The sequence below is a fragment of the Triturus cristatus genome, chromosome 12, assembly GCF_964204655.1.
Source record: "Triturus cristatus chromosome 12, aTriCri1.1, whole genome shotgun sequence".
Classification (NCBI taxonomy): Eukaryota; Metazoa; Chordata; class Amphibia; order Caudata; family Salamandridae; genus Triturus; species Triturus cristatus.
The window spans coordinates 109700373-109719146 of NC_140595.1; the positions used below are offsets into that span (position 1 = coordinate 109700373).

The 18774-nt window shown below is 49.5% G+C and overlaps 1 protein-coding gene across 39 annotated transcripts in view; it reads right to left on the reverse strand.

Annotated features, from left to right (window-relative positions):
* Positions 1 to 18774, reverse strand: part of UBAP2L (ubiquitin associated protein 2 like) — a 658575-nt gene that overhangs the window by 451248 nt on the left and 188553 nt on the right. For all 39 annotated transcript variants that reach the window (XR_014972277.1, XR_014972273.1, XR_014972279.1 and 36 more), the window contains one exon: positions 16328 to 16529. Coding sequence is in view for 24 of the 39 variants with exons in the window: in XM_085638880.1 (XP_085495006.1) it covers positions 16328 to 16529 (202 nt within the window). In the remaining 15 variants the exon portion in view is untranslated. The remainder of the gene's footprint in view (positions 1 to 16327; positions 16530 to 18774) is intronic.

Here is an 18774-nt window from a genome sequence, read left to right on the forward strand (position 1 = left end):
TGGGAGGCTGAAGATGATTCTGTATGCCGACACGATTGTGCTGTCAAGTATAACGGCATCTCTGCCTCGATGGACCTCACTCCCATATGTTAGTGTTGGTAACAGTTTGGCGCGTATAACATGTAGTAAGGGGGACAGAGAAGGGCCGGAGAGGTTGTTATTTAGTGTTTTTTAGGCAATTGCCAGAACAGTGCCTTTGCCTCTTATGCTAGCCCTTTGTTCGCTAAAATGGCCGCCACTGTCAATCTTCACGCCTAGATATTTATACGACGAGGTGTCTTTGATTCGGGTGTTTTTCCAGAACCACGAGAAAACTCTTCTTTTTGTTGTTACTGATTGTCATTGTTTGCGTTTTCTCGAGGTTCACTGTTAAATCATTTAACTCAGAATATCTCTGGGTCGTATTCAGAAGATTTTGAAGCCCAACTCTTGTGTGGCTTATTAACACCAGGTCGTCTGCATATAAGAGGCATGGTAAATTGAGGCCTCCTAATTTTGGCGAGTGTGAATTGCAGTTGTTTAGTAGGGGCACCAAGTCCCCCAGGAACAGGTTGAACAATGTGGGGGCCAGCACGCAGCCCTGTTTGAGGCCGTTATTAGTTTGTATCCGCCTTGACAACATTGAGCCGTACCCCACCTTGATCTGAATCCAAGTGTCTGTATGTAGATTAATTAGCAGCTCCAACAAGCCTTTTGGGATACCCCAATCATTGAGTTTTGACCATAGTAGGTTGCGATTAATGTTATCGAATGCTGCTTTATAGTCTATATAGCAGAGGTGCAGAGGCAATTTTTTTGTCTCTGCCTTGTCAATAAGCATGCCCATCGTCAGTATGTTGGTTGTCGTCCCCACTGATTTAACAAAGCCTGTTTGATTGACAGGTATGAGAGATTTCATCGTAGCCCATTCTTTTAGTTCTTCCAAAATTAGACCTGCGAAGTACTTCGCATCGTTATCGATTAGGGCAACTAACCGATAATTTTGAGGAAGGCCCCTATCCCCTGCTTTGTATATGGGGGCAATAATGGAGCCCTTCCAAGTATCTGGCAAGATGTTTGTGTGTCTGATCTCCCGAAAGAGAGGTTCAAGTGCCGCTGCCCAGTAATCCATATCTTGTTTGAAGAGGACGGGCGGGATCCCGTTTGGACCCGGCGCGCCTTCCCTTCTACCTTTCTTTATTTGCCGCTTTATTATGGGTACCAAGGAAATATGATCTGCGTCTCCCGCCGTGTCCTGATCAATTGGGCACCATTGTAGCCTATTGCCGTCGTCCTGGGTTCGCACAGGAAAAGGATTGTTAGTGTTCTGAGGTGCCAACAGATCTCGGTTAAAATGGTTTTTGAGATATGCTGCCCAAATTGCCTCTGTAATGTTTGATGATATCTCCGGTTTTGCAGGGTACGTTAATGAATGAATATGCTACTTACCAGTATGCATCTGTTCTTGGCAAGTAGGGCTGCTGACATTCATATCTGTGCATAGATCGCCGCCTAGTGTTGGGTCCGGATGTTTGCACGTTGTTGTCCTGGAAGAGTCTTCGAAGTATCCTTGGATAGGTGACTCCTCCCCTGGACTACAGTGCGCATGGGCATCCTCTCCATCCTCAGATTGTTTTTCGCCATTGTGGCAGTGATGGAGTAGATACAGAAAATGATGACCATGCTTGCATTAATTCTGAGAGCTGCAGCTGCTACAGGCGCCGGGGAGGAGGGAGGGCGATATGAATGTCAGCAGCCCTACATGCCAAGAACAGATGCATACTGGTAAGTAGCATATTCAGTTCGAGGCATGTGGGCTGCTGAATTCATATCTGTGCATAGAATACATAGCAGTGCCCTCTATTGGCGGCGGCTACCCGTGCCAGCTGCAGCGGTCTGAAAAAGTGTTTTGAGAACAGCCTGTCCTACAGCTGCCTGCTGTTTTGACTGCACATCTACGCAATAGTGTTTTGTAAATGTGTGTGTAGTGGACCATGTGGCTGCTCTGCATATATCATGCAGGGGAATATTTCCTAGAAAAGCCATGGAAGCCCCCAACTTGCGTGTTGAGTGGGCTCGTGGTGGAATAGTTAATGTGAGTTTTGCCTTTTGATAACAGATTTGAATACACTTAACTATCCATCTGGCTATCCCTGCTTTGGAGATGGCGTTACCTTTGTGGTGTGGGGCAAAGGCAACGAACAGTTGTTTTGTCTTCCTGAAGGGTTTAGTCCTGTCGATGTAGTACATGAGGGCCCTCCGTACATCTAGTGTATGTAGTGCCCTTTCTGCAACAGTTTGTGGGTTTTGGAAGAAAACTGGCAGTTCAATAGTCTGATTCATGTGGAACTGCGATATTACTTTGGGCATGAATTTGGGGTTGGTACGTAGTACGACCCTGTTGGCGTGAACCTGTATAAATGGCTCTTGAACGGTTAGTGCCTGGAGTTCACTAACTCTTCTTAGGGAAGTGATCGCTACAAGGAAGGCCACTTTCCAGGTAAGGAATTGAATCTCGCTTGAGTGTAGAGGTTCAAAGGGTGGACCCATCAAGCGTGTGAGGACCAAGTTGAGGTTCCACATTGGAGCCGGTGGGTGGCTTGGTGGAATGACTCGTTTGAGTCCTTCCAAGAATGCTTTGATGGCAGGCACTCTGAATAGAGAGAGGTGCTGCCTGGTTTGCAGATAGGCTGAGATTGCGGTCAAATGGACACGTATAGAGGTGTACGCCAGATTGCATCGATATAGGCGTAAGAGGTAACAGATGATGCTTTGGATGGATGCGTCCAGCGGGTTGATGTCATTATTACCGCAATAAATGACGAACCTTTTCCATTTGGCTGCATAGCAAGCTCTGGTAGTGGGTCTTCTGGCCTCCTTGATGATGTCCATACAGTCAGGTGGCAGGTTGAGATAGCCAAACTCTAGGACTTCAGGAGCCAGATCGCCAGGTTCAGCTGTTGCGGATCTGGGTGCTGAACCTCTCCATGGTTCTGCGTCAAGTGCGCGGGTTTGATCCGCAGCCTTTGATGCGGCACCACGGAAAGTTCGAGGAAGGTGGTGTACCACGGCTGGCGTGCCCACGTGGGAGCAACTAGGACGAGTGTCAGGGAGTGTTGTCGGAGTTTGCGGGCCACTAGCGGTATCAATGGCGCTGGGGGAAAAGCGTACGCAAATTTGCCGGACCAGTTCATCCATATCGCATTGCCCTGCGACTCGGATGTGGGAACCTGGCGGCGAAGCTTTGGCATTTTGCGTTTTCGCTTGTCGCGAATAGGTCTATCTCTGGATGACCCCACTGCTGGAAGTACGGTTGGAGTACTGATGGGTGTAACTCCCACTCGTGCATCTGGTGGCTGTGTCTGCTGAGCAGATCCGCCATCTGGTTGTCCTTGCCAGGGAGGTGTTCCGCCATGAGGAACATGTTCCTCTGAATGGCCCACTTCCACATGCTCTGAGCCAGATGAGACAACTGTGGAGAGTGTGTTCCTCCCTGTTTCTGTATGTAGTACATTGCGGTCATGTTGTCCGTCCGGATCAACACGACCTTGTTGCATAGATGTACTTTGAATGCCTTCATGGCTAGGAAGATTGCCATCAGTTCCAGAAGGTTGATGTGCAACTTCTTTTGTTGTGTTGTCCATAGTCCCTGCACTGTGTAGTGGAGTACATGAGCTCCCCATCCCTGGAGAGACGCGTCCGCTGTCAGTACTATCTGTGGGACAGGCTCTTGGAATGGTCGGCCCTTGCAAAGGTTTTGTGGGTTCCACCAATGCAGAGAGTTGTATGCCCGACCGCTCACCAACACTAGGTCCTTTAACTGTCCTTGAGCCTGATTCCACTGACGTGCTAGGCACTCCTGAAGAGGGCGCATATGTAATCTCGAGTGCGGGACTATGAAGATGCAGGAGGCCATCATGCCTATCAACTGCATAAACACTCGCGCTGGAAGTGAGTGATTGGGTTGGAACTTGGAGATCAGCAGTTGTATGCTGTTGATCCTCACTAAATTTGGCTGAGCTGTGGCCGCCAGAGTGTCTATAGTCGCACCTAGGTACTGTTGTACGTGTGCGGGCTGGAGATGGGACTTTGGATAATTTAGTGAGAATCCCAGACTGTGAAGAAGGTGAATAGTGCGGGACATGTGGCTTGCACATTGCTGGGCTGACTTCGCTTGAACGAGCCAGTCGTCTAGGTAGGGGTAGACGTGTATATGCTGCCTCCGTAGATGTGCTGCCACTGTAGCTAGGCACTTCGTGAAAACCCTGGGCGCTGTTGTCACGCCGAAGGGAAGGACTTTGAACTGATAGTGCTGCCCCTGAACAGTGAACCCGAGGTATTTTTTGTGCGAGGGGTGGATGGGTATGTGAAAGTACGCATCCTTGAGGTCCAGTGTGGCTAGGAAGTCTCCCTGCTTGAGAAGCGGAAGGACTTGCTGTAGAGTGAGCATGTGAAAGTGCTCTGAAAGAATGTACTGGTTCAGGGGTCTCAGGTCTAATATAGGTCTGAGCAACCCGTCCTTTTTTGGAATTAAGAAGTAGAGGGAGTACACTCCCGTACCCTGCTCGTGGATGGGTACGACCTCTATAGCGCCTTTTAGAAGCATACTTTGCACCTCTTGCTGTAAGAGCGTTAAGTGCTCTGAGGACATAGGACGGCTTCTTGGTGGTATTGTGGGTGGAGTGGAGGTTAACTCCAGACAGTAACCGTATTTTACAATATCTTTGACCCACCTGTCCGTGGTGATGGAGTTCCACGTGGACAGGAACCTTTGTAGCCTTCCCCCGACAGGTGTTATGTGGTCGGGAGGAAGGGAGAGGGCGTCACTGCTTGTTCTTGGGGGAGGACCTGGTGTTGCCGTAGCCACGTCCTCTGCCCTTTGTACTGGAGCCACGATATCCACCTCGGGTGTTTTTATCGTAGGTGGTCTGTGTATTGCCTTGGTTATATGTTTGTTGTGACCCCTGTCCTCTGCCTGCTCCCTTGTTTCCGGGGCGACGAAAGGAGCCGCTCCGAAAGGACTGAGTTTGTAGGGCGCCCATGGACTTTGCAGTGTCCGTGTCCTTCTTTATCTTTGAGGGTGGTGTCAACCTCTGGCCCGAATAAATAGTCGGGGTTGACGGGCTGGTTCAGTATATTGTTTTGTACCTCAGGCTTGAATCCTGAGATCCGTAGCCAGGCATGTCGTCGCAGCATGACGCTTGTGTTTATGGCTCTGGCAGCCGTGTCTGCAGCATCTAGTGCACATTTGATGGAAGCGTTCGTGAGTAGCTGTCCTTCTCTGATGAGCATTTCTGCGCCTTCTTTGAACTGGTCAGGGAGATGTTGGAATATTTGCTCCAGTGTGTCATAGTGCGCTCTATCATAGCGAGCAAGGAGCGCTTGAGTGTTGGCTATGCGCCATATGTTGGCAGCTTGGGCGGCAACTCTTTTGCCAGAGGTCTCTAACACTTTGGACTCTTTGTCCGGGGGAGGAGCGTCACCTGTCGTTTGCGAGTGTGCCCTCTTGCGTGCATTCGCTACGACGATGGAGTCGAGTGGTAATTGGCCTCTGATGTAAGTAGGATCCCCAGGTGCTGATCTGTATTTCTTATCAATCCTGGGGTTTATCACTCGTGCCCTGGTGGGTTCCTTGAAAATGTCCTTAGCTGGTTTGAGGACCCCCTTCAACATTGGCAGAGTTTTCACATGTCTTTCTGAGGATGCAAAGGTGTCCATTAGAAAGTCATCTTCGATGGTATCAGAGTGAAGCTGTACCCCATGGTTATTTGCAGCACGTTCAATAAGAGCGTTGAACGCCGCAGTATCCTCCGTAGGAGATGTTTTTGCCCCATAAAGTTGTTGGTCCTGTGCATCAAGAGGTGCACTGGGGTCTGCAGGGTCGCCCCAAGTTTGATCAGGGTCCTGCTGGTCATCAGGGTCTGTGTCTACATGGTAGGGGACTTGGTCATCCATGTAGTCCTCCAATGCGTCCGTGTCGGAGCGTGTGGGGGAGAACCGGTGTGGAGCCTGGTAGGATGAATGGAAGGGTTCATAAAGGAGAGGTTCTGATTCTACAGGCAACTTCCTTTTTAGTGGGATTCTGAAAGGGTCCAGTGGCGGCTCCGAAGTTATCCTTCGGTCGTGGAGAATCATCCTGCCAGTGTCGGCGTCGATGACGCGTGCCGGAGACGTCTCAGCAGGTGTGACCGTAGTTTGGGTGACCCGTGTCCTGAGTTGGAACATTTTTGGGATTGTCGACGGAGGCAAGCCGAAGGTAATGTTGGCCGGCGCCGAAGAGGCTGCTGGAGCTCCGATCGAACCGGAACCCGACGTGTCCTGGAGGACAGCCGTGGTTTTGCTGCCTTGCGTCGCACCAGGTCGTATTTGGGGCGCCTTTGAGGCTTTGGCACCGGCCAGGTTCGTAGAGGCGGCCGTGGATTTTTTCGGCGCCGGCGGTTCTTCGAGTCGAGGTGCAGAGATCACCGTCGAAGTCTTCGATACGTGAGGCTTAGGTGTCGTCGAGGGAGCGACGCGAGACGCAGCAGGCGTTACGGCCCTCGGTGTCGTTGGTGCCGGTAGCCGAGCAGGTTTGCCGGTGCCGATGGCCTTTTTCCGTTTGTCGACTCCAACGTCGCCTGCTTCAAGTTCGGCACCGAAGTCTCTCTTGGTGCGGTCGGTGCCGACGCGTTGCGCTGGCGTCGAAGGCGTGGAAGGCCTCGATCCGACCAGCGCCACTTTCAGTTTCGGTTTCGGTGGAACCGGAGCAGCTTTCGGTTTCGGTTTTGCGGTAGGGAAACCAGCTTGTTTATGCAATAATGGCTGCAGCTGAACGTCCGAGGCCGGGCCCGAGGGCGGGGCCGAAGAACTACGGGATGGGTCTCGGGTAAGGCCCGAAGCGATCCCTCGACCGGAGCCATAGGCTGTGGCACTGGTGTTTCTTCGGTTTGAACAGGTAGGCCTTGTTCATCATTGGAGCTACTCTTTTCGGCCCCTAAGGCCTCCTCGTCGTCACCTACCTCGGTGTCGTCTTCACCTCTGTGGAAGAGTGACTCGTCTACCTCGTCCGATCCGGTGTCGTGCTCGGAAACGGGACTGGAGGGCAAGACTTCTAATTCCTCGACTTCTTCGGCCTCGTTGAAGATGTCTGCTGGGGCCGGTGCCGCGTGCTGCGCCTCGAGTCTCGCCGCTCGTCGATTCCGTAGAGTCTTCTTCAAACGGAACCAGGCACAGGCCATGCATGTCGATTCGTCGTGGTCCGGCGAAAGGCATTTGTTGCACACCGGATGGACGTCGATGTGTGGGTACTTCGCATTGCATACCGGACACCTTTTGAATGGCGTCCTCGATTCCATCGTCTTAGTAGTCGATGGACAGGTAAATGCGAAAAAAGTCGGTGCTGAAAGTTAGTTAACTAACAGAATCGTATCGAAACCCGATCGATAAACAGTACCGACGCAAACTAAAGGCCTTTTGGCCTCGACAAAATATTTTCCTAACTTGAGCTAAGATAGCACATCCGAACCCAATGGCGGAAAAAAAACAATCTGAGGATGGAGAGGATGCCCATGCGCACTGTAGTCCAGGGGAGGAGTCACCTATCCAAGGATACTTCGAAGACTCTTCCAGGACAACAACGTGCAAACATCCGGACCCAACACTAGGCGGCGATCTATGCACAGATATGAATTCAGCAGCCCACATGCCTCGAACTTTATTGTTTTCCAAAACCTCGCACCATCATTCTTTTTTATGTCCTCATGAAGGGTTGCCCAGAGTTGTTCCTCTAAGGTTCTATTTGCTTCCCACTTAAGTTTTTTTAATGAGGCTTTTAGTTCAGAGAGTTGATACAGCATCCTTTTGTTGTTGTGATCCTGCTGTACTATTCTCCTTAACTTGGAGATTGAATATTTAGTTTCTTTAATTTTCACTCTGTGTGATTGGGGAAGGGTACCCAACTTATTTGTCCTTGTGCGCAGTTTAGATTTTGTTGCATATTGCCCCAAGGTCCAGATAGGGGAAGACATGAATTTCTTGTCTCCTATTGCCACAACTGCCAAGCATTTGGTGAATACCCTGGGTGCAGTTACTCCGAATGGGAGAACTGTAAACTGATAGTGCTGACCATTACCACGAATCGTAGATACTTCCGGTGAGCGGGATGCATAGGGATGTGAAAATATGCGTCCTTAAGGTCTAATGTGGCAAGGAAGTCTCCTTGTTGAAGTAATGGAAGGACCTGTTGGAGAGTGATTATGTGGAAATGATCCGATTGTATGTACTGATTTAGTAGTCTGAGGTCCAGTATGGGTCTTAAGGTTTTGTCCTTTTTGGGAATGAGGAAGTATAGGGAATATAGTCCTGTGCCCTGATGTAGTGGAACAGGTTCTATTGCGTGTTTTTGAAGCAAAGACTATTTCTTGTTTGAGGAGCGTGAGGTGGTGAGACGTCATGGGACGGTGCCTGGGTGGTATGTTTGGGGATGGGTTTATGAGTTCGAGGCAGTAGCCAGATTGGAGAATTTGTCTTACCCACCTGTCTGTTGTGATGGTATTCCAGACAGGTAGGAACTGTTGAAGTCTTCCCCCGACCGGAGTGGAATGGTATGGGGGGAGTGGTGGCAAGTCACTGTTTGGTGGCTGTAGAGGTGCGAGTGTTGTTGCTTCCCCGTCCTCGGCCTTTAGTATTGTTTCCCCGATAACCTCCTCTAAAATATCCTCTGTTAGGGGATGTTTGACCTGATGCTTTGAAGGTGGAAGAGTTGTCTGTTCCCACATTTTTGGAAGCTCCTCTAGAAAAGGAGCGACGAAAGGAGCCTCTGGGTTGAGTAGACTGCAATGCTCCCATAGATTTGGCAGTCTCAATCTTTCTTCATTTTTTCTAGGGCAGTGTCTACTGCAGGCCCGAATAGTTGCTCCTGATTAAAGGGTTGAGCAAGAATGGTGGTTTGGACTTCCGGCTTGAAGCCGGAAATGCGCAGCCATGCGTGGCATCTAAGCAATACGCTTGTGTTGACTGCCCTAGAGGCGGTGTCCGCTGCGTCTAATGCATATTTAATGGAGGCATTGGATATTAGTTTGCCCTCTTGGATGAGGTCAGTGGCCTGTGTTTTGTATGGTTCAGGCAGGGGTTGCAAGAGATCCTCTAGTTGATCATAATGGGCTCTATAATAACGAGCCAATAGGGCTTGAGTATTTGCAATACGCCAGTGGTTAGCAGCTTGTGCGGCAACCCTTTTGCCGGAAGCCTCCAGGAGTTTAGACTCTTTGTCTGGGGGCGGCGTGTCTCCGGTTGTTTGGGAGTTCGCCCGCTTTCTGGCATTTGATACGACTAGTGAGTCTAGGGGGAGTTGCCCCTTGATGTACGCAGGTTGTGGCGCCAGTCTATTTTTTTTCTATTCTGGGGTTGAGAACCCTGGCCCTGACAGGGTCTTTAAAATCCTCATTGGCATGCTTTATCACTCCCTTAATCATGGGTAGAATGTGAACTGTTTTCTGCAACTGCTCAAAAGTATCGAGGAGAAAATCTTCCTCAGGAGTGTTGGTGTGCATGGTGACGCCATGAAACGATGCTGCTCTGTTTATAAGCTGACCGAACCCTAAATGGTCATCGGGAGGGTTTTGAGGGGTATGGAGTGGGGTCAGGTATATCAGGCATAGGGTAATTCCAGTCATCTACTGGTGCTGTGTCCGGGAGTGTAAAGGGCTCAGTAGGATCAGTGGGAAAAGTAAAGAAATCTGGGTCTCCCCCTAAATCATCATCATCCTGTGGAGGTGGTGTGTGAGAAGGAGATGGTAGAGGTGAAGGTGATGGGGGGGGGGGGGGGGGAATGGAATAGGAGGTAATGTAGGAGAGGAAGGACGTATGGGTGAAGTGGCACAGTCGTCCTTTGGAGGTGCTGGAGGAGGTGTTGTGTCCAGCTTCCTTTTCTTGTAGGGCACCGCTGTGACATGTCCAGTTTTCGGATTTATGTAAATCCGTTTTTGCTTTGGATCAGGCCGAAAGAGTTCCTCACTGTCCGAAGGCGGCTTTGGCGCAGACTTTTTTGTTTCGGATTTTGATTTTTGTTCTTTATGGACTGGTTTTGGCACTGAGGATGTTTTGGGTGCCGAAGAACTTTACGGTTCCGGTGGATTTTTCGGTGCCGAGCTTTTTGGTGTCGGTGGAGACCTCGGCGCCGAAGAACGTTTTGGTGCCGGTGGAGATGTCGGTGCCGAGTGACGTTTTGGGGCAGATGGAGATTTCGGTCTCGGAACCTGCTTCGGTGCCGAAGGTATCATTGGCACAATGATATGAGGTTTGCTCGAGCCCGAGCCACCTGCAGGCTTACTTTTCTTCGGAGCCGGGCCCGAGGGCGGGGCTTCTGAAGATGTTTTTGGATCGCGACTGGGCCCAGCTGGCAGAGTCTTGACCAATGTCTTTGGGTGGTGTTGGGGTAGGGGGGCTGGTACTCACAGGCTACCCCGGATCAGAATCGTCGGCCTCGGACACGATCTGGCGATCTTCGGAGTCGTCGTCAGGGACATCCTGTGCAAAGATGTCTTCTGGTTCTGGAACCGGCTTGGCCACGATATGGCGTCGAGCACTTCGGTCCCGGATAGTTTTCTTGGAACGGAATGCGGCGCAGGCTGGACAGCTGGATTCGTTGTGGTCTGGTGAAAGGCACAAATTACAGACCTCGTGGTGATCGCTATGAGGAAACTTTGCTCCACATTGGGGGCATTTTTTAAAAGGTGTCCTTTCCATCAGCCGTGTCTGGAGTAGGTCCGATATGGATTTCGACGTAGAGTTTCAAATTGAGAGTTGTAGTGATTGCTTATAAGTTTTCTGCTGGAGCGGAAAAAAGTTCATCCGAACCCAATGGCGGAAAAAAACAATCTGAGGATGGAGTGGATGCCCATGCGCACTGTTGTCCAGGGGAGGAGTCACCAATCTCGTGACCAAAGACTTCTTCCCAAGACAGCAACAACCTGCAATCATCCGAGCCCAACACCAGATGGCCATCTTATCCTCAGTGTGTGATCTGCAGCTCATATGCCTCGAACTAAATGTTATCAAAAGATTCAGATGTAACCTTATTCCATCGTGTAAAAGGACCTTTCATAGAACATTCCATCAATAGGGGTCTGCAATTACTCAGAATTTTAAATGGAATCATAAAATGATCTGACCCTATTAGTGGATAAGCAAGATCAGCAACAATATGAGGGGATGTAGAGAGTAGGATATCTAGTGTATGGCCCGCTGAATGTGTAGGTCCAGAATTTATTTTATTTAGGCCTAAAGTGGCCATATCAGCTAGAAAAGTCGACGCCTCTAAGTTTTCCTTTTCATCACTATGTGTCTGTGTGTGTCAGGGTACAGGACCTCTAAGGGTGGCACAATAAATGCTGCAGCCCTTAGGGGCCTTCTCAGGTCACAGTGCCCTGAGTACCTATGGTACCATTTACCAGGGGCTGACATGTGGCCAGAGATGCCAATTGGGTTTAGGCGTCAATGCAGTTTTAAGGAAGGAACACAGGCCCTGGGCACCTGATTGGCAGGAGCCCAGGGCCCAGTTAGTCAAAGTACATAAGCAATTCAGCAAAAAGTGGGGGCATACCATGCAAGAAAGATGGCACTTTCTCACATGCAGGAGATGAGATTGCAGAGCTCCAACAAGAAGTCGTGCGGCTGCGGGATCAGCAGCTAGATCTCCAAACCCTCTGAGGACCTAGAGAATAGGCCTTGGAGGAACGGGCGGTTCCAATGGGGCAGAAGGGGAAGACCTCGTGGGCCATGTATAGGAACTCCTCCGCACGGTCTTGGGCACCCCTTCGGAATCCTCAATCAAGATAACCCGCTGCCACGGAGTTGGCCGCCCTCGTCAGCCGAACCGCCCTCCTGCAGACATCCGGATATGCATCTACAACTACACTGAAGGAGGAGCTTCTCAGAGGGGCCAGTGCTAGTCAACCTCTACACTTCAGGGACCATACGCCACAGCTCTTCCAGGACCTGGCGGCTAGTACTCTCCAGAAGAAAAGAGACCTCCGTCCCATTACTAATCACCACCCCTTTGGCCTCATCCGTCTCGAAGAGAAGTTGCACCAGGTCCCTTCCCTATCCGAAGCCTGCAAGGTGTTGCTGTCACTCGACGACCTGTCTCCTCATCCAGATGCCACGGAGCGGGGCACACGTGGGGGACTCAGGGGCACGGGCCTCGGGGCAGCCGAAATCTGAAACGCCTCCGCCCTGATCCGGCCACTTATCAAGGAACGGTCTGTTCTTCAACCCCGAAAGGCGCAGAAGGGGGGTCGTTGGACACTAATGATTGAGGGTAATGTGCCTTTGGGGATATACCATCTTTTGTGGGTCTGGTGGGGGCGCTTTGTTTGCTTCTGGTGATGTCCCTCATTCCTTTGGCAGTCCCCTTGGAGTACTGCCCAGCTTTCAATTTGGACTGTGTGTTGCGGGTTTTTTTTTTGTTGGTTTTTTTGTTCTAGGGTGGGGTGGGTCCTCCCTCCGGTGAGTTTAACCAAAGTCCCTGTGATAAGGCTTGCCCGTCTGCGCATACACACTTAGTCCTTGATGGGCTCCGCTCCCCACTGCTGGTCCCTGAGCCTTCGCTATGGCGTCCGGTGGCTTTTCTCCCAGCGATGGCAGTCCAGGTCGTTAGGTTTAATGTCAAAGGCCTTAATAACCCCACTAAAAGGAAAGCTGTGCTGTCCTTGCTTGAAAAACACAAGGGGCAGCGTAACTACTCCAAGAAACACCTCCTCCACAGTGATACACACCGTATGCAACAGAGCGTTTCTTGAGCAATTCTGATCTTAGGGGAAAAATAAGAAAGGGGGTGGCCATTTTGCTTTCCAAACACTTTAGGGGCTCGTGGTGGGAACAGTGGCGGAGATTCAGGGGCGCCTACTTGCGCTGCGATTACGCATAGGGTCTACCACTTTTACAATAGCTTCCCTCTACTCCACCAATGAACGTCAAGATAAGTTCCTGTTGAATGCTATGACCAAGGTGCTGCGTACACCTGACTCTCTGGTGGTGGTGGTGGGGGGACCTGAATTTGGTTATGGATGCAGGGAGGGATCGCCCTTGCCAGAGATCGGGCGGCACAAGAGCCATATTGGGGAATGGGAGGGCATGGCTTGACAACGGTGGGGTTAGAGATGCATGGTGCTGCTGACGAAAGGGATAACTCCTACTCTGCTGCCCATAAGACGTACGCCCGACTGGACCACTTCCTTGTCACTGAGGCAGCGTGGGCCTGTACCCAGGCCTCTTCCATAGAGGCCCGCTCCCTATCAGACCATGCCCTCATCACCCCAACACTGCGCCTCCCGCCTGCGCAAATGTCCTCACCATAATGGCGCCTACGAGACTCACTCCTGCGGTCCCCGCAAGTATTGGGGGGGGGGGGGGATCTCCGACATACACTGACTACCTAGCGCTCAACGACGAGGACACGTCTTTGGCCTCTGTTTGGGAGAGGGGCCCTCATCGCTAAGGCGGCCTATGATAAAACCAGGCAAGATAAGAGTCAAGACCTCGAAGGTCGTGTGAAGGAACTAGAGGACATCCATAAGAGCACAGGTGCTCTCCGAATTTGGCGCCAGTTGGAGAAAGAACAGCTCCAAATGAAACGATTGGACCTTCACAGAGACGAATACACGGTGTTAAGGCTGAAACGTAAGTAATACGGAGGCTCCAACAGGGGCGGTCGCATGTTGGCACATTGCCTCTGCAGTCAGCAGCAGGCCCAAACGGTGAAGGCAATCCGGGAGGCCCAGGGGACGGAGGTAACAGACTATTTTGGTATCGCTGCGGCCTATCAGGCCTTTTACACAGAACTCTATTCCACCGAGTCTTTAAGCCTTGTACACCCTCTCGAGGACTTACACGTCAGTCACTCCTCTTCCAGCCCCTGAGGCGGACAGGTTGGAGGCCCCCATTCGAATTGAAGAGGTGATCTCCACCATTGCCAGCTGAAGCTTCTGAAAGCACCCGGTCCGGATGGGTTTAGCGCCCTCTTCTATAAGACTTACTGCACGGAGCTGGCACCATTGCTCACCCGACTTTTCAACTCAAGGGACAAGGGCACCCTCACAACTTCCATGCTCTAGGCTACAATCTGTCATTCCCAAACCGGGGAAGGAGCTGGTATTCTGCAACTCATACCGACCCATTTCCCTGCTAAATATAGATTCAAAGTTATTCTCAAGCATCCTGGCCCACAGGCTAAACCCTCATGCCCAGCTTGATTGACCCGGATCAGTCGGGCTTTATCCCGAGTAGGCAGTGTGGGGACAATACCAAAAGTATTTACCACCTAATTGATAAGGTGCACAGGTCGACGGAAGAGGCTCTTCTGCTGGCAGTCGACGCCGAGAAAGCCTTTGACCGCGTGCACTGGCCATATCTGTTTGCAACACTGGAGCGCTTCGGCATTGGACCCAGGTTTCACAGATAGGTAGCAAGTGTTTATAATGCTCCTACTGCGCAGGTCAGGGTCAATGGCGAGGCTTCGCAGAGGAGAGCGGCACCAGACAAGGTTGCCCCTTCTCCCCACTGCTTTTTGCCTTATATATGGAGCCCTTTGCTCAATGGCTTCGGGACAATCCGCAGGGTGTCCCATTTGGGGCGGATAGTCATCTCATTAGCCAGTATACCGACGATGTCATTTTCTCTATGGCACACCCCCAAACTTCCATGCCAATCATCGTGGCAGATTCGCAGGCCTGCAGTCAGGTCTCTGGGTTTAAAATAAATTTGCAGAAATCGCAGGTGCTGAATCTCACTGCGAAGCCCACCACTGGAAGCCCTGCAGGCAAAATTTGACTGACTGGGTGACAGGGGGCATTACATATTTAGGGTTGGTCCTGCATAATAGCTTGGATAAGACTGCAGAAGCGGACTACTCCACTCTACTCACACGCCTGGAAAAATATCGCCCAAGGGTGGTGTCTGCCCCGGTCTTGGCTCGGTAGAATGGCTGCATTAAAAATCAATGTTACCCCGAGCCCTGTATCTTTTCCAGACTCTTCCTCTATTACCCCCGCCGAATGCGCTCCCATAGATCCAAAGGGAGATTGAATGCTTCATTTGGGGCCCGATCTCGTCCTGACTGCAGAAAACTTTGTTACAGCGCCCCAAGAAAGAAGGTGGTTTGGCCTTGCCCAATTTCACTCGCTATTACTACGCCTCGCTGCTGCGTTCTCGTGGAATGGAATCGTCCCATGACGGAAAAGCACTGGTTATTTATGGATCAGAGGGCCTGGGTTTTATAAGTTTTGAAATCTGGTTTGTTCTTTACCTTTTTCCTTGTTGTTATTCATTAAACGCAGACGTGCCTGCTTCAAACGAACTACGGTGTGCCCTTCTAGCACTGTCATATTAACACGGGTGGTGTTCTAGAACTTGCTCTTGTTTTATTCACATCATATGCTTATTTCTTACTCCAAGATGTTGTACGCGGCCGGTCCAAGATGGGTTGTAGGTGACATGCTGCGTTACTCACCTATTTAGTTGCTACATGAATCATAAGCTCTGCTTTCTATCCTTTGCCTGTGAAATCCATGGCCCAACGTGTTGTAGGCAATGACTCACTGTATTTTCTTGTCATGTGTTCGGCCAATAAAAATAGATTTGTTTCAAAAAAGCAAAACTGAATGTTGCCTTAGTTGGCATGTTTTGTGTTTATTTTGCTGGAAAACAAAAATCTTATTAAAAGCTGTGCTGCAGGGGAACCTATCCCAACCAGAGATGCTATACATTTTCCCAATCAAAATGGTGAACCAGTATTCATGGAAACATTAAAGAGGATGCGATCCTGCACATGCACAGTGAGGTTTATAAAAACTAATGAACAAAGGATGAAAATCTCATTTAATCTATTTACACAAGTTAAACAACTAGACCTCACAGCCTACCTGAAACTAGCCAGTCCACAAAATTGAGGCTACAGGAGAATTTGGACACTTTTCTGCTCTGAAAAGCCTAAGAAAAGGAAGTCCCTCAAAAGGTAAAGCTATAAAAGTTGAAGTCTACACAGATATCGCACAATATGACTATTTGAAAAATCATGGTGAATGGGACTACAAAATATACCCACAAAATCATCTGCTCCTGCCACGTTAATTCTTCCACAGTGGTCTACGATCATGACAAACATTTTCAAGAACAAGGCACCAAATACTTACATGAACATTACTGGTCATTACACAATTTTAGTATTATCTGTAACCATTAGAATGCCATGTCCATAGTGTTCATCAGTACCGAAACTTGATTGCTCCCAACTGATGACTATCAGACCATAGACGCAAGTTAAGCACAATCGGAGGTCACCTTTATATCCCAGTGGCACTAATGCACCTACCTGAAGTTGTTGCAACTGCGCTACGAGTAGAGGCAGTTACTGTGGAATTACTGTTGAGGCCGAGCCCCATGCTGCTGACGCTGCTGAGACTGGCTGACACGCTGGATGCTGGAGGAGGGGCAGGTACTGGGACTGTGCTGGATGCAGTGGAGAAGGTACTCGCAGAAGAATGTAGACCTACCTCACTCTCCACTGCAGTGTGCTAAGTCGCAAAAGGAAAAGGATGTTATTTTTCTTTTACCTTCACTCCATACCCACAATGCCATTATTAACCTCTGGGTAACCCAACATTTAAAAACAGTTTAGAAGCAAATAGTACACAAACATTTGAATATCAACTTGACACCTTAATTTCTACGCAGCTAAAAACTTTTATGCACACAATGGCCAGTACCATTAAAAGCTAACCAACTTGAAAAGTTCTGAAATACAACCGAGTTAACAGCAGAAAAGTGTTGATAATGGGAAAGACATTAGGGACTAACAGTCAATATACATAACTTTATTCTACTCATGTGCTGGGTCTTTCACATTCTCAAATTGCGGGTAGATTTGGTGGCAAGTGAGCATAGCAAAATGAGGAAGATGACAGTATCATGCAGAGTAAAAGCAAGGCAGGCTGCAGCATATGAGCACCTGGCCTATTGTCAAATTCCTCTGAAAAGAACCTATGAAGATATGTTGTACAAAGTATGCACATCATTATCACCCCCCCACCTAGCCACGCTCCCACAAAGTCAGACTACATGAATTTATATTTATGGAAGAATTGAGGTCGCAGTTTATTTAGGAAATATCCAACTTACAATCTTTTCACCATCATTTCCTTCCTTATTCGCTGAGCCTGTATTCTCCTCAACATATCCACAATCACTGACCCCTACAATTAGTACCCTTACTGTACTCATGAGCACCGACCTACATTCATTGCTCTGTATTCCCTCGCTCTGTGTCAGAGTCAAGCCTTGAATCTGATTCAAGCTCAGCCGGATGAACCTCGATGAATGGAGAAAGAGAACCTTGGGAATGCATTAAGGTTTAAATAGACACCCTCCACCCCCAAGGCAAATTACTGTAATTTTATGACAGCCAGGCCAAAAGTAAAGTTAATCAAATCGCATGCATTCCATGCATTTTTCCTTCTACTCTTCAGTCCGGACTCTGCTTCCACTTTAATATAAGTATTTCTGGAGGGGGGGGGGGGGGGGGGGGGGGGGGGGCAGGGGGGTGAGATTACGACGAGAAGAGCCCACCCTAACGTAAGATTACGTTAGGGTATCCCTTAGCAATTCAGTCACCCTACAAATCCTAGCCCGGATCCTGCATATGCATGGTAATATTAGAAATACACACTTGCTGCTGTTCGGATGAGCTGCAAAAACATCTATATGCGGAAAATTTCAGGTCTTGAAGATGGATATAGGAATGAATCGGAATATTTCCTATCTGTAGGTTGCTGGAGCTTGGACTGGTTTATTCATCAGCAGATTCAGGAAATACGTTTGAATTTTGACATGATGGATCACTATTATACAGGCATCCCTGCACGCGGCACCCCGCGGCCCCTGTGCCCAACTCTGGGGTACCTACCTATCCCCCAACTACCCAACTTACCTCACGAAGTGGTGGTGGCACCTGAAGAATCTTTGTCCCCGTGCTTGCAGTCTTTCTAAACCGGAGCTTTCCCATTGAAATCAATTGAGCGCCCAAAGGCTCAAAATCACCCTGCACCCAGCCGCCGTAGTGGCCCTGGCAGTGTAACCTCTACACCGATCTACTTCTCCCATCTGCCCCGAGCAAGTGACCAGGAGCCCACTTCCCACAGCCGCGTGGCCTGCTAGTCAGAAGCCACCAACCAAGGCCCCCCTGCCTCCCATTGGATAACATTGGGCCTAACTCTCTCTGCACCTGGCTGCCCCTGTGCCACTGAGGGTGTAACAACTGTACCTACCTGACCCTGGGAGACCCCTGAGTCTCTGCCCAGAACCTTAACTCTGCTAGTAGAGTACTTACCCAAAAGCCGATAATTCACTTTTCTTCCATAGGGTGACATTGAAGAAATTTCAGGAAAAACCAGTCAAAGTGTGGACTTTTCAAAACTTAAAATATTCACCAAAAATTTGCCGAGTAACGAAAATACTCACCTGCTATTAGGTGAGCTCCCAGTGCTGGATCTTGGTGCCCAGCACTGACTCTGAAAAATACTTACAACTGTACTCCCCAGTAACCCAATTTTCTTCCAAAGGAAATCATTTGACTGTTTTTCTGTGAAATTTCTTCTAAGTGTCAATTTCTGCAAACGCAATTACTTACCTGTTTTGGATAAAGGTCCCAGTACTGAGTCTAGGCACCCAGTACTGGATTACAAAAGTAACGAGAACATACTATACCTGCAACTTGAATTTTCTTCCTTAGGGAATCATTGACTGTTTCCTGTGAAATTTCTT